The sequence below is a fragment of the Arvicanthis niloticus genome, chromosome 19 (genome assembly GCF_011762505.2).
Source record: "Arvicanthis niloticus isolate mArvNil1 chromosome 19, mArvNil1.pat.X, whole genome shotgun sequence".
Taxonomy (NCBI): domain Eukaryota; kingdom Metazoa; phylum Chordata; class Mammalia; order Rodentia; family Muridae; genus Arvicanthis; species Arvicanthis niloticus.
In genome coordinates, this window is record NC_047676.1 from 39,090,922 (window position 1) to 39,104,054 (window position 13,133).

The 13,133-nt window shown below is 42.3% G+C and overlaps 1 protein-coding gene across 2 annotated transcripts in view; it reads left to right on the forward strand.

The window, feature by feature from the left end:
* The first annotated feature begins 1,565 nt into the window (after positions 1-1,565).
* Positions 1,566-13,133, forward strand: part of Itga1 (integrin subunit alpha 1) — a 134,009-nt gene continuing 122,441 nt past the window's right edge. Inside the window, exon 1 of one of the 2 annotated variants that reach the window (XM_034523339.2) lies at positions 1,566-2,056. In XM_034523339.2, the coding sequence (XP_034379230.1) occupies positions 1,996-2,056 (61 nt within the window). In that variant the 5' untranslated portion in view covers positions 1,566-1,995. The remainder of the gene's footprint in view (positions 2,057-13,133) is intronic. The other variant, XM_076916195.1, reaches the window with a different exon arrangement.

A 13,133-nucleotide genomic window follows, 5' to 3' on the forward strand; every position in this document is an offset into this window, starting at 1 on the left:
TGACTTACGCCCTCCAACAAGGCCACACTTATTCCAACAAGGCCACACCTCCTAATAGTGCCACTTCCCACAGGCCAAGCATATTCAAACAGCCACAGAAAGGGAATTCTTTGCTCATAATGGACTAATGGTAATTATGATAACCGAATTACCATGGTAATTCAGTTAGGTACCCTGTGACCTTGGAGTCCTGCTCACTGTTTTGTTGTTGTTTTGTTTTGTTTCTCTTTTGGCTTGTTTGTCTTTTTTCTTTTTGACTGTTTTCTAGATAGGGTCTCACTCTGGGGCAGAAGCCACCTCTTGAATCTGAAGCTCTCCTTCCTCAGGCTGTCTAGCAGTGGAATAACAGGCTCATGCCACCGTGCCTGACTAGCTCAACCTTTTCTTGACCACCAGACTTCTTTAACTTTCGTCCTTTCCCCTTGTAGCTGCTCTTATTTCTCTATTTGGCAATTTATCTAGTGATGCCTGTCGGCTGGTTTCTCCAGCCCTCCCCCACCCCCTACGCTCCCTGCCTTGTCGTCTAGACAGTGGAACCTCCTTTGGGTGGCACCCTTCTCCTACTTTGTCCTACTCTGGACAGGGATGTTCCAGTATTTGCTTACTTGGACTGATTTCTGCAAAGGGCTCTAACCACAAACCCACTCATCCATTCCTTCCTCTTCTTTGAAATTCTCAAAAGTGCTAAGCCTCTTGAAAATGGCACGTATTTATTGAAGCTAATAGGGATCACGAGTGACCAGGCACGGGAAGCCGACCAACTCCTGCCCACCACTCTTAGACAGAAGTAACACTAACTGACTTAATACGCTCTCATACAAGAAGTAAAAAAGAAAGAAAAAAGAAAGAAAGAAAGAAAGAAAGAAAGAAAGAAAGAAAGAAGGAGGGAGGGAGGGAGGGAGGGAGGGAGGGAGGGAGGGAGGAAGGAAGGAAGGAAGGAAGGAAGGAAGGAAGGAAGGAAGAAAGAAAGAAAGAAAGAAAGAAAGAAAGAAAGAAAGAAAGAAAACAACTAAAACAGTGCCTTGTCTTCTCTATTAGAGCCAGTCTCTGTGTTCAAACATCCTAATTTAGCTTAGACAAAATAGCCCACATTCCATTTCTAAAGGGACTGCCTTCTTCCCCACCCCACATCCCGTTTCCATAACTCTTTCTTGCCCACCCCCAGTCTAGTGTCTCCCGTCTTCCAGGTTGTCTTAAGGTGTTTCCCTATCAAAACTCCTTATCTACAACTTCCTTCCGTCGGGAATCTTAAAGGAGGCAAGCTCTTTGCAATTTAAAGGAACCCCCCTCAGAGAAGCTTGCCCGTGGCAAGGACACCCTGGAGGCGAGAAGGCTCCAAGGCCAAGGTCTAGAGTCCGCCGGCGTATGAGGGCTAACTTCCTTGACGGTCTGATCCCTTTTGCGCAGCTGGACACGGGGAAGCAACCCCACTTCATGGAGTAAAAGCCCGGGCACTTTGAATTTGCCCTTTCTACCCAGATTCTCGAGAAGACCGGGGTGCGAAGGCGGGGCCACTAGACTGGCGACACCCTCCTGAATGTCCAGCCCCGCCTTCCCCCACCTTTGGGATTTGGTTCGTGAAGCAAGATCGCCCTCTCAGTGAAAGGCAGATGTCCCTTTAAGGTTTGCTTTGCTGCTGCCCGTGGACTTTAGCCTAAACACGGTCCCGCGAAGTTGGCTTTATTTGTCCATGTTTCGGACAGAGCCTGGGTGGCTGCCAGTGAGATTTCAGAGACTGAGCGCGCAAAGGGGCGGGAGATGTGGCAATCCATCTGGGATGTGAGAAGCGTGGAGCGGGCTTAACAGCGTTTGACCAAAACACAGGAAATCATTTCTCCACTGCTCCAAGGCACTGCAGCCGCTGGGGCCACTGCCGGACACCCTCGGAGACCGCCCAAGTGACCCAGAGCGCCAGCGCCCGGGTTCTGCCTGTTCCTGCCAGCTTCTGCCCACGAACGAACCAGCACGCCGCTGGTTCCAGCAGCCGCTCCAGCAATGGTCCTCAGGCGCCCTGCAAGCCTAGAGGTCACTGTAGCCTGCATCTGGCTTCTCACGGGTGAGCGACCCTGCTTTCCTGAGCATCTCCGGTGGGGCTTGGGGCTCAGGGTGACATACATAGCAGAGGAACAGACCAGACTGGGCTGTCAGGTAGACCGGTCAGTTCAAAGGACTAAAGGGAGCAGGAGGCATGAGAACTTTCCCCAAGTACCGGTGGCATTTCAAATTAAAGTTGTTTTTACGTTGTGCGTTGTGTTTTAGGCAAGGGAGAGTAACCGGAGGACGTCTGATTAGTGTACAAAGTTCCTGCCCTAGGGTTGCTCAGAAGTGGACTTGAGAGCATTTTCTTCCTGTTTAATATTTAGGACCTTTTCTGCCAAAGAACAAGGAAAGAGAGGCATGAGAGACAAATCCATTTCTTGTCTCAATATGACGTTTCTACCTTAGCTCCTAAGAGGCGGAACACTTTGAAATTGAATGTTTGGCACCCAAATATCACAGTGCTGTCTTTCAAACACAAATGTATTTTTAAGAAGGCGCAATACCCTAGAAATGCAGTGTTCTATTCAACTGAGAGAAACGTGGGGCATTTCGGATTTTCCTAACAGTAGCCTTTATTGTAGGTACCAGCTAGGGAGGGAAAACTGAGCCGGTGTCCTAGTGAAAGGGTAGAAGTTTTACGCACAAATCATCACTTCATTAGTCCTTAAATGAGTGGTTGTCTTTAACAGGACATGATATTCAATTGCCTGATGTTTTCATTGTTGGCATGCTTAACTAGTTAATTTCAAATTTAACTATTACATAGGGCCAGTTAACCCAGCAGTGGATGGCTAAACACTGAGAACTCTTACGTTCACTTACGAATGGACTTTTAACAAGCCCGTCCTCTTTCATAGTGAAGTGGTGTGGGCAGCTAACGAGCTGAGCTACAGGCTTTTCATCCAAACATTTCCCACTCCTCAGGAAATGTCCAGAAAGCTAAACAGTGGTGACTTCAGAACAGCATTATAGGCCAGGGAGTGGTTTTAACATACTAGCTCTTGCGTTGACCCTTGATGCAAGCTTCCCTTCCAACCCAAACTTTCAGAGATTGTATCTTGATGTTTTGCAAAATCTGAATTGTTTACTAGTTACTCAAACTGCATCTCTTTTTCCCTCCCGTTTGACTAAACATTCAGTCAGTGTGAAAACGTGGTCTCTAAATGGAGGGGAGGGGATGAGAAAGTTACAGTTTCACGTATACATTGGTATGACACGACTTGCTGAATCCAAGATGAGAGTTGAAAGAGGCAGATAGGCAGGCATTTCTAAAGTGTGCTCCATTTATCAGTGTATAATATTTAGAACATTATTGACACCAGGAGAACAGGTTCCTTATATCTAGTGTATTTATGTCCATTCTACAAGACACAGGACATTAAAGATCCCCGGTCTCACTTTTTCCTTATCAATTGCTCATACTTGGAAACCTCTTACCGATTCATGAACTCAGCTGTTGATCTGGAGTCTTACAGACTTATCCATTTAGGAATGATGCTATAGAGCTTAAATTGTCCCTCTAACCCACCTACCAAATATGACATTTTTCTTGTATCTATTTGAAGTAGATCATCTGGAGTAGTTCGTGATTGCCTCTCAGATAAAAATCCAAACTTCTCAACAGATTGTCCAAATCCAGGACCCTGTACTACTTCTTATTGCTGCTGCAATAAGTTGCCATTCATTTATTGGTTTAAACAAGGTATTTACTGCTTTATAGTGCTACAGGTTTTAAGTCACACTGTGATAAAAATCATGGGCCCCCCAGGGTGTTTCCTTCCACTTCCTGTGGCCACTTGCAAAACTTGACGTGCAATTTTTCAGTCTTCCTCTCTGGCTCCGCTTCATGGTCACATCTTCTCAAGTCTCCTGCCCTGGGTACCTGCATTTATCTGGTACCTCTGTCCAAATCCCTGTTCAATTCTCTCTGCCAAGTCTGCTTTTGAATCTAAGGTAATATACTCAGCTTTCATGGGTTAGGGCAAGGGCATCTTTGGTGGTTCCACACTGTTATTCTGCCAACCACAATCCATAAACAGAACACACATCACATCCAGTATCATTTCTTCGAATTCCTTGTAATCCTCATGCTCGTCTTGCCACTGTGGGTATGATCTTGTTTGATGCCTCTACAAAAGAGCCCCACCCTTTCCTTCCCACTAACCCCTACCTTCTAAAGAAACTCTGTCCAGCTTTCAATGCTGTGCGTATTTCATAACAAACCACCAGCATTCCAATAAACTTCCCAAGGATTTTACAACTCCTTGTGTTAGTTGCTCCCAACACATATTAAATTTGCCAAGAAGAAAGATCCCTCCCATCAACGTTCAAATACAGTCTCTGTCATTGCTTTAGACAGGTCAATGTCCTGGTTTAAGATGTGATATACACAGAGGATTCATCTGAAAGTAGTTTTGTAAACAGACACCCTGGAGGAGGCCTTAGGGGAGCCATATCGGTAGAGCACATGGGATAAGGAAAGGTAGATAGAAATCACAGGAAGCCATAGTGGGAGAAGAGGTCATGGTTGCTCATAGACCTTGGGGAACCTGATTACTGGAAGAAGGCTGCTGTATCTACGAATGGGGACAGGTTGACTGCAGCTGAGTCAGTACTGATGTTCAGCCAGGAAGGAACAGAAGGAATATACACCTTCTCCTAATCCCCTGTAATACCACGCCCATTGCTCTCATTGGAAACAGCCAATGGTTAGATTCAGCCTTCCACATAGGTGATTATTATTAGTAGCATGGATTAATACTGGAACTTATTACATGATAGGCTCTGAGCCAAGAAGTTTGGAATGTTTTGTCTCTAATTTTAAAAAGTGAAAGCTTCTACATCTTCCATAATTCGAAGAAGAAAAAAAATGGAAAAAAAAACCACAAAGTACGGAGATTTTATTTTTCCATTTGTCCACAGTCTCGCAGCTAGTAAATGACAAATTACTTAGATTCGCACCTCTGACCTCAAGTTTCCTGCTGTGAAACAAGCCTAATTTGTACAAGCTCATTTCCCTCTATCGCTCAACCTTGTGAGTAAAATGCAGGCACAAATGGCTAAATTACTTAGACAAGGATACATATTATAGTTAAATAAAGCCAACGTTATTTCCATGATTGTTAGGTATATAGTAAGATTAGATGATAGCACACCCTATCATCTCAGTTAATTAATAACAGTATCTACATATGGCTCCTGTTGAGCTGTATATTGTTCTTCTGTAGAATATTGCCTAGATGCATGTCATCTTTCAAGCCCTTTCCACAGTCAGAATTTCCTATACAAAGTGAACTCCAGTGAGGAGATGGCTGAATATGGGGAGACAATCACTGATCCAATCTAATAAGTGAACTCCAATGGCAGCCATGTATTAGGAGTTATGATGGAGGGTTGCCTTACTCATTATGATGTCTATAAATACAGAGATGAATCCACTGGGATTCATTTGCTTAGTTAGAAGGCAACAAGAATAACACACACACAATCTCACACACACACACACACATACACACATTAGCTGTTTTGTTCTATGTAGTCTTGAAGCTAATACTGATGGTTAATATTTAAAAAATAAAATCTCTCTACTGTCCCTAAAGGCTACATTTTCAAGAGATGATTAGATCACGTAGGCTCTAATGTAGTGGTTTAATCTACTGATGGATATAAAATTTGAACAGACTACTGAGAGGTAGTGGAATTTGCTGTGTGGATAGAGGATACCTAGAGAGGTGCCCTTGGGAATTGGAACTTGCCTACTTCTGCTTTGTGTCCGCCATCATGTGGATTGCTGTTCTGCCATGACCTGGCTGTGGGCTGATACCTCTGTAACTCTGAGCCAAAATAAACAAGTCATTCTTTAAGTTGTTTCTGTTAGGTGTTTCGTCACAGGATGCAGAAAAGCAAAAAAAAAAAAAAAAAAAAAAAAAAAAGCAGTAGTCATCTAGCTGCACAATGTCTGAGCTCTGGAGTCTGATTGTTGACTTTTGCTGTATGTCGATATGGGTGCCCCTCTGCCTCTCTTCCTCTACTCCCAACCCCTAAAACTTCCCACTGAGATTTGTAACTGGCTGGATGTTCGTATGCCCCTTAAAATATTTTAATAGAATAAAAAAGTTGTTTGATGCATTTCCTGAGAGTTAGGATCCAAACACTATTCTCAACTGCTCTTCTGATACAGGAGACACACGATAGTGTGTTTCCATTCATGCAAAGCAACTGGGATGAAAGCTATTGTGGAATCAAGGCCATGGCACTGAAGTCAGAATCGATCGCCTATTCAGGGCTCCCTGTGACTAGAGAATGGTATCCATTCTCAAACCGTGTACAGCAAAGTGTCAAGGGATTCGAATGAGATGAATATATTCCTTTCCTCTAGATTTCTGAACTTCCTTCAAAACGCTCTACTATGTCAACCCTTCTGAAGTTGCCTCTGGGCCTTGACGTAAGCAGTTACTCCCGGCACTATAGAGCCTTAACTCCCACATAAATGTGATTCCCAGGGGAGTCAGTGAGTTGGACTAGTTGTCCTTCCCCAGACACCAGAATGACCCTAGTGTCCTTCTTTCTATAAAACAGTGCACCATATGAGGCAATGATGAAATATGTAGCTGTCTGCCTTCCAGCATGCTGCGTGTTCTGTGAGGACTGTGTATTTCTTTAGTTATCCTTAGTACTTAAGAATGATGGATACTTTTTATTGAATAAACTATGGATAAAAACAGACTGTAGACAAACTTATAAACTACTTAAAAGGTTAGCCTGTCCTTTAAATATATCCTTGCCTATATTTTAATCTGATTGAATAGATGATTCCACTGTTAGGTCTCAATATTGAGGACAAATGGTTAACTAAGGTGTCTATTTAACATATCAAAGTGGACGTGGCCCCTAGGTTCTCCCAGCATGCCTCAGTTCTCTACCTGTCACAGGATGTGGCTACCATACCTCACTCCCTACTCTAAACCCAGGAGCTGAGCTGCCCTTCCCCCAATTGCCTTTCCCTATGTAATCTAGACATTTTGGCTCCCTGATCCTTTTATCTACCTTTTATCCTTCTGGCCTCTTTGGTCTCCTGACCTCCTGGCTTTCCCCTCACCTCTCCTGCTCTCCTCATGTGGCCTGGCTCAGGGTCATGTCCACTCCGGACTCTTCCCAGATTTCTCTGTGTCTGGTTATGTTCTCCCTTTTACCTACAATAAACTTTCTCCTCCACCATACCTAGGAGCAGTCAGGTCCTTCTTTTTTATTCATATTTTCACTCATTCACCAGTTGAAAACTCCAACACTTTATGCAGCACTAGACAATATGATCCCCGAGGACAACCGTTTTGTGGTTTACTAGGTTGTTAGCAGCACCCTATTAGGGAAATATTAAAGTGGAAAAGAAACACATCTGAATATTGCAACCAACAACAGATAGTTATCTTTGTACATTGGCAAACTGCATCTTGTTGGCCATGTGGCCCATGCCTTTTATTCTATCTCTTTGAAGGCAAAGGCAGGCTGACTTCTACAAATTCGATGCCAGGCTGATTTGTATAATGAGTTAGTCCCCAGCCAGACAGAGCTACACAGTGAGACCCTCTCTCAAACAAAACAAAATGTCCAAATCCAAAAAGAAAAAGAAAAGGGAAAAAAGGGCAAAGAATAATTAAACTTGAGCTCTGTAGCCTAGGATTTCAAAGAGGCTGATACAGCAGGCCCTTTAAGGCACAGATATGGGCTCTGCCCCTCTTCTAAGCTGTTTTCTAAGCCAAGGCTGATCTGATTGAAGGAATAATTGTCTCTCTGTCATCGCCAGACTCAACATTTCCCCCAGTCAGAGCTTCCTGGGAACAGCTTCGTTTGGGAGGAAGCAGAGAAAGGCGAAATAATGTAAAAACCAACCTGTGAGGAGTCTGTGCAGTGTGTGTGTGTGTGTGTGCGCGTGTGTGTGTGTGTGTCCAGTGGTGGCAGACTGAGTGTTAGCACATGGTGTGTATGATGGGCCTATTTGTAATCTGATCTTTTCCATAACTTAAAAGAAAACTTTAAAAACTTAGTTATGTTTTATTTAATTTTTGTCAGTTACATTTTAAGAGAAATAGAAATGTGTGTGCACTGTTATGTCCAAAGTCTGCTTTCTCCAAATGTCTGCCTTCTACAGCTCGGCACCTGGATTAATAGAAAAGTTAAGATAATTTAAATACCAGGAATAAAACAACACATACCTGTGGGCATTTTGGGAAATCTGTTGAAATACATACCGAATCTTAAATTTTACTTAGAGCATCCTAAGTTGCATTAGGTCAAATGATTGAGGTGGTTTGCTATAAATTACATTATGTGTGTACAAAATCTCATGTAGACCAGATTATTCTCAAACCTACTGCGTAGCTGAGCATGAGTGAACTTCCAAATCTTTTGCCTCTACCTCCCAAGTACTCACATTGCCTTAATGCAAATTAAATGTGCTTTGGCTAACTAGACTTTTAGCTCCTAAAGTATTCCTTAAACACTTTATTATACTATTTCTTGACAAAGTCTTCCTATACTACATAGATAAATACAGACAGACACACTTACATGTGTATGGCACTTGCACACAATAACACACATAGGGGCAGTGGTGGGATGGGGGGGGGTTGGTGAGGGGTAGTCTGTTGACTTTGCCACATCAACATTTGTAGTCAAAAGGAAATTCAGAGAATGAGTACAAGAAGTTTTTCTGAAAAAAGTCTTTCCCCCTTTGCCTTTCCCCCTTGCACCTACAATTAGCTAAATAACTCTCCCCTTTGCACTCTTCACTTTGCTTGTTGAGGTCGCCCAGGAGCCTTTGTACAGCCTAAGGTTGGCATATGTTCTTTTTGAAAATAGTATCTGTCCCCAGATATTCATAATAAGAGTGCTCACTGCTCATATGTGCCGTAATGATCACATTTCGAATCTTGTACAATAAATGTAACTGGCCTTTATTATTTAAAAAAATTGTAATACTTTGTTAGGAATATGTGTTTAAAATCCCTATTTTCCTATCTAAGTCCTGGTATTTTTTTAAAACTAAATAGGTTTATAGATGTTAAGTGCAATCTTGCTTATGTTTTTGTACATAAAATGTAACCTAATTTCATGTGTTTAAGATTTCCGTAATAGTCAACTTTAAAACTACAAATTAGAGAATTGCTGCTCTGTCTTTCATATGTGTCACGTTAGTGCATCTCACTTGTGCTGGGTAATAAAGAAGGTAGTCTGAGCTCTTCAGGGGCTTGTGGTCTGGAAGACACAATACACACACAGAGAAGTAATGTTGGGATATACTCCCAGGGAGGCTTTAAGAAAAGATGACAAACTCAGATTGTGGTCACAGTAAAGTAAGTCTTGCCAGAAAGTAAAACAGAACCACAAACAATGCCCCCCAAGTCTAGATGAACAACAAGAACAAGACAGAGTGCTCAGTACCAAGTATTCAAACATGACATTCATATTTCATGAGCTCCCTCCCCCCACCCTTGTAGCTGTTACACAAACGTGAACTATTTCATTCCCTAGCATGACTAGGAAGAAATACACTACAGTAAATAAATGCACACAACCTGCTTTCTTCCAGGGCACTCTCCCAAGCCAGTTATTTCCAATATGATCCTGTTCAAATGAATGTGTGTACTTAGTTTGTGGGAATTCCGATTTCTGGCTTCAAGCCAGGCATTTTTAAGAGATTTACCAGAGTGCCTTGTTTACAGGACTCTACAGATCTACCATGTAGCATGCTTCTGTTACAAGTTCATAAAGACTGTCCATGTGAGGAGAAAAAGAATAATCTTTTTGTAACATTGTAACAGAGAGAGAGAGAGAGAGAGAGAGAGAGAGAGAGAGAGAGAAATGTATAGAGCCTAAGACTGACAGACTCTAGCTGAGAAAGGCCACTCAAGTCTACCAATACTGTTTTTTGTTTTTAACTTTTTAACCTCTATTTATTTTGTGTGTGTATGACTAGAGGCTCAAGTGTGCCACAGAGTGAGTATGGAGTTAGAAGACAATTGGCTATAGTCATTTCACTCCTACCTGAGGACTGAACTCAGGTTTGGTATCAGGGACCTTGATACCCACTTAGCCCTCTCTTGTGGGCCCAGTTTATACCATTTTTTGTTGTTGTTGCACAAGCATTCAACCACAAATCACTAGAAAGCGTTTTAGAAAGAGTCAGATATAAATGTGTGCAAAAATTGAAAACAAATATCACAGGTGTTAGTTTCTTTAAGTTGACACAGCATCATCTTACATCTGTAATCTATGGGATTGACTTCAATTCTGTCAACTGTCAAGTACAGGAAAGTGGGTTTCAAATGGACTGAGTGTGCCAAAAGTCACAGTGTAAACACATGGAGGGCGAGAGCCACAGTTCTCTCAACTTCTACCCCAATTCTCCACTCACAGTGTCCCCAAGACAACAACTGTTGGCAGGCAACAGCACTGACGTTTTTCTTCTTTTGAAAAGATTAATATACATATGATAGGCAGACGAGATACCATTAGAAATATTCCTGCGAAAGTTTCTATTTCCAAAAGCCAGTAAGTACAAATGACAAACTCAGGCAATAGAACTAAATCATGATCTTTTTTTATTAGTAGTTTTTTAGTTCATTCTTAGTTTTTATATTTAGCTATTTGAGAAAAGAATAAAAATACAACCATTTAAGACTATAGTTTTTAATGGTCATCATTAAGTGAAATGAACCGCAGTTTGATAACGAAGTCAGAGTGTTAAGAAGCTTCTGTAAACAAACATCCAGAACAAAACATCCAGAGTTCAAAAACACCAGACAAAGCATTCAAATTGGCCTGAGGTGTGATTTTTGGCCAAGATGGCTTAGCTGGCCCTTCCAGACCAGCACAAGTAGCAAAGTGAACTATTTTGTCCTGGTTACAGGATGAGCTGAGGTACCATATAAAACTTCCTAGGATGTGTTCGGAACAGTGGTTATTCTGGTGAAATAAAACATGCCCCCAAACGAGAGTGCAGCATTTAAAAACAGAGCGCTTTGGCTTGAACGCAAGGACTTGGGGGTTAAATTAGGAACTACAATCACACATAACTTAAAAGAGTCATTATTTATTGATTTAGAAATATGTCAAAGGTAACATAAGGAAAAGGAATATCTGCTCATCTGATAATGTGACACTAAGCCCAAGTTACAAAAAGAAAGAGAAAGAAAGAAACAAGAAAAAGGAAAATAAAAATTTCTAGCTGGAAAGGCGTTTCAAACAAAACTAACTCTTTGAGAAATATTGTAGTATGTTCAATAACTGAGGACAATGTCATTTTAAAAAGTAGACTAGGGCAGGGGATGTAGCTCAGTGCAACGGTGCTTACATAGCCCCAGTTCAAGCCTCTTGAAAGCCTAACGATGACAAGGTACCTGCTTCTAATTCCAACATTCACCGGGTGAAGGCAGGAGGATCAGAAGTTCAAGGTCATCCTTTACTATATATTAAGTCAGAGGCCATTTTGGGCTACACGGGACCCCATATTTTAAAAAAAATCAGTTCAAAGATGTTTTTGGCTTTCAACTTAAAAGTCTTGAAATATGAAATGAGTTATTATGAGTTTTCTACATAACAAATGTAGAGATAAATTCAGTCTTTTTTTTTTTTAAGTAAAATCCTTTTCAGATGAATAATGATTACCTAGGTTTGGTAGAAACAAAACTGTGTGCAAAAGAATGCAATGACTTTAAGGTGTGGGGGAGGGGTCAACGCGTTCCAAACCTTCTAGGTTAATTCCAGTGAACTGGAACAGCTGTCAGTCAAAGGAAGCAGCACGTGATAACAGCAAATAGCTTGCATTGGCAGAGATGGCCACGTATATAGGACAGATTGTTCGTGGTGCAAGTGGTATGGTTAATCAGGGCTGAATGCCAGTTACATGATTTTGAACACATTTGTTAACTTCCTCCTGACTTCATTTTATTTACTTTGCACAGAGTAGGGTAGCATTTTCCTTCTAAGGGTGAGAAAGTGCTTGAGAATTTTTCAAAAGTTGACAGTACTTCAGTGTAAAGCTTTCCTTCATTAGGAGCCTATGAAGCTACCTTCTTGATTTAGTGAGACCTGTGCCTGGTTTTGGAGGAACAAAGCAATGTGAGTTAGGGTGTCTGTGATAGGAAGATGATGAATTAGAAGGGCGTGGGGGAAGAGCGGCAGGGGGACAGGACACAAAGAAAGGTACAAACTTATACTGGAGTCTTGGAACCCCGCCCCCTTTCCGTCCCCCCACCTACCTCTGAGAAAGATGGCTGACATCAGTTAACATGATTAATCCTCCTTTTAACCTCTCATCAATTAAGGCTAGAGAGCTCTGCTCTAAGATCCTTACTCAAAATGCAGTGAGAGTAGATGTTCAGGGCTTCTTTGCCCCTTCACTGTCTTCAGAAAGGGGCTTCTCCGTATTTCCATCACCACTATACCAAAGGGGGTGGGGGGAATGAAATGGATGTTTGTTTTTCTTTTCTCCTTTACAACCAATTCTGTAGCTCTTCTTTAGGGGTGGTCATATTAGATCAGCTTATCTTTGCTTCCCATATCCTCGGCTTTTGACCAGCCAGTGGCAGGGAAGCTCGAGCTGAGCGCTAATCTATTGCAGTCCAGCTCTCAACGCTAAGCGCCTCAGAGACTACTGGCGCTGAGTCTGCCAACTTTGGATTCTGGGATTCCCAGGACGTCAATCAGGTCAAGCTACATAGAGGTCCACCAGGGGTACATTCCAAGCATAGTTTCTGCTCTCTCTGGGCTCTGTCCTTTAACATCTGGGTTAACTGGGTCGTGCAAACAGGGTAACTAGGCGCAGAAAACAGCTGGACTTGTTGCTGAGTCCAGGCTGAACGTGACTAGTTCTTAGAAACCGCTTCTGGATATCTCCGCCGTCTGAGTGCGGGTAGGAAAAGAGCAAGCAAGGCCAGGCAGAGTTTGGACTTCGGGACAAGTCTGCACGTTTGAGGGCGTTTTTCACTTTTACATACGTTTTGAAGCTGGCTTCACATCAAGGTACAAAATGACAAGCTCAATTTAAATACATATGTTTGCACTCACGTACCCCGCACGTCCTCGCACACAGG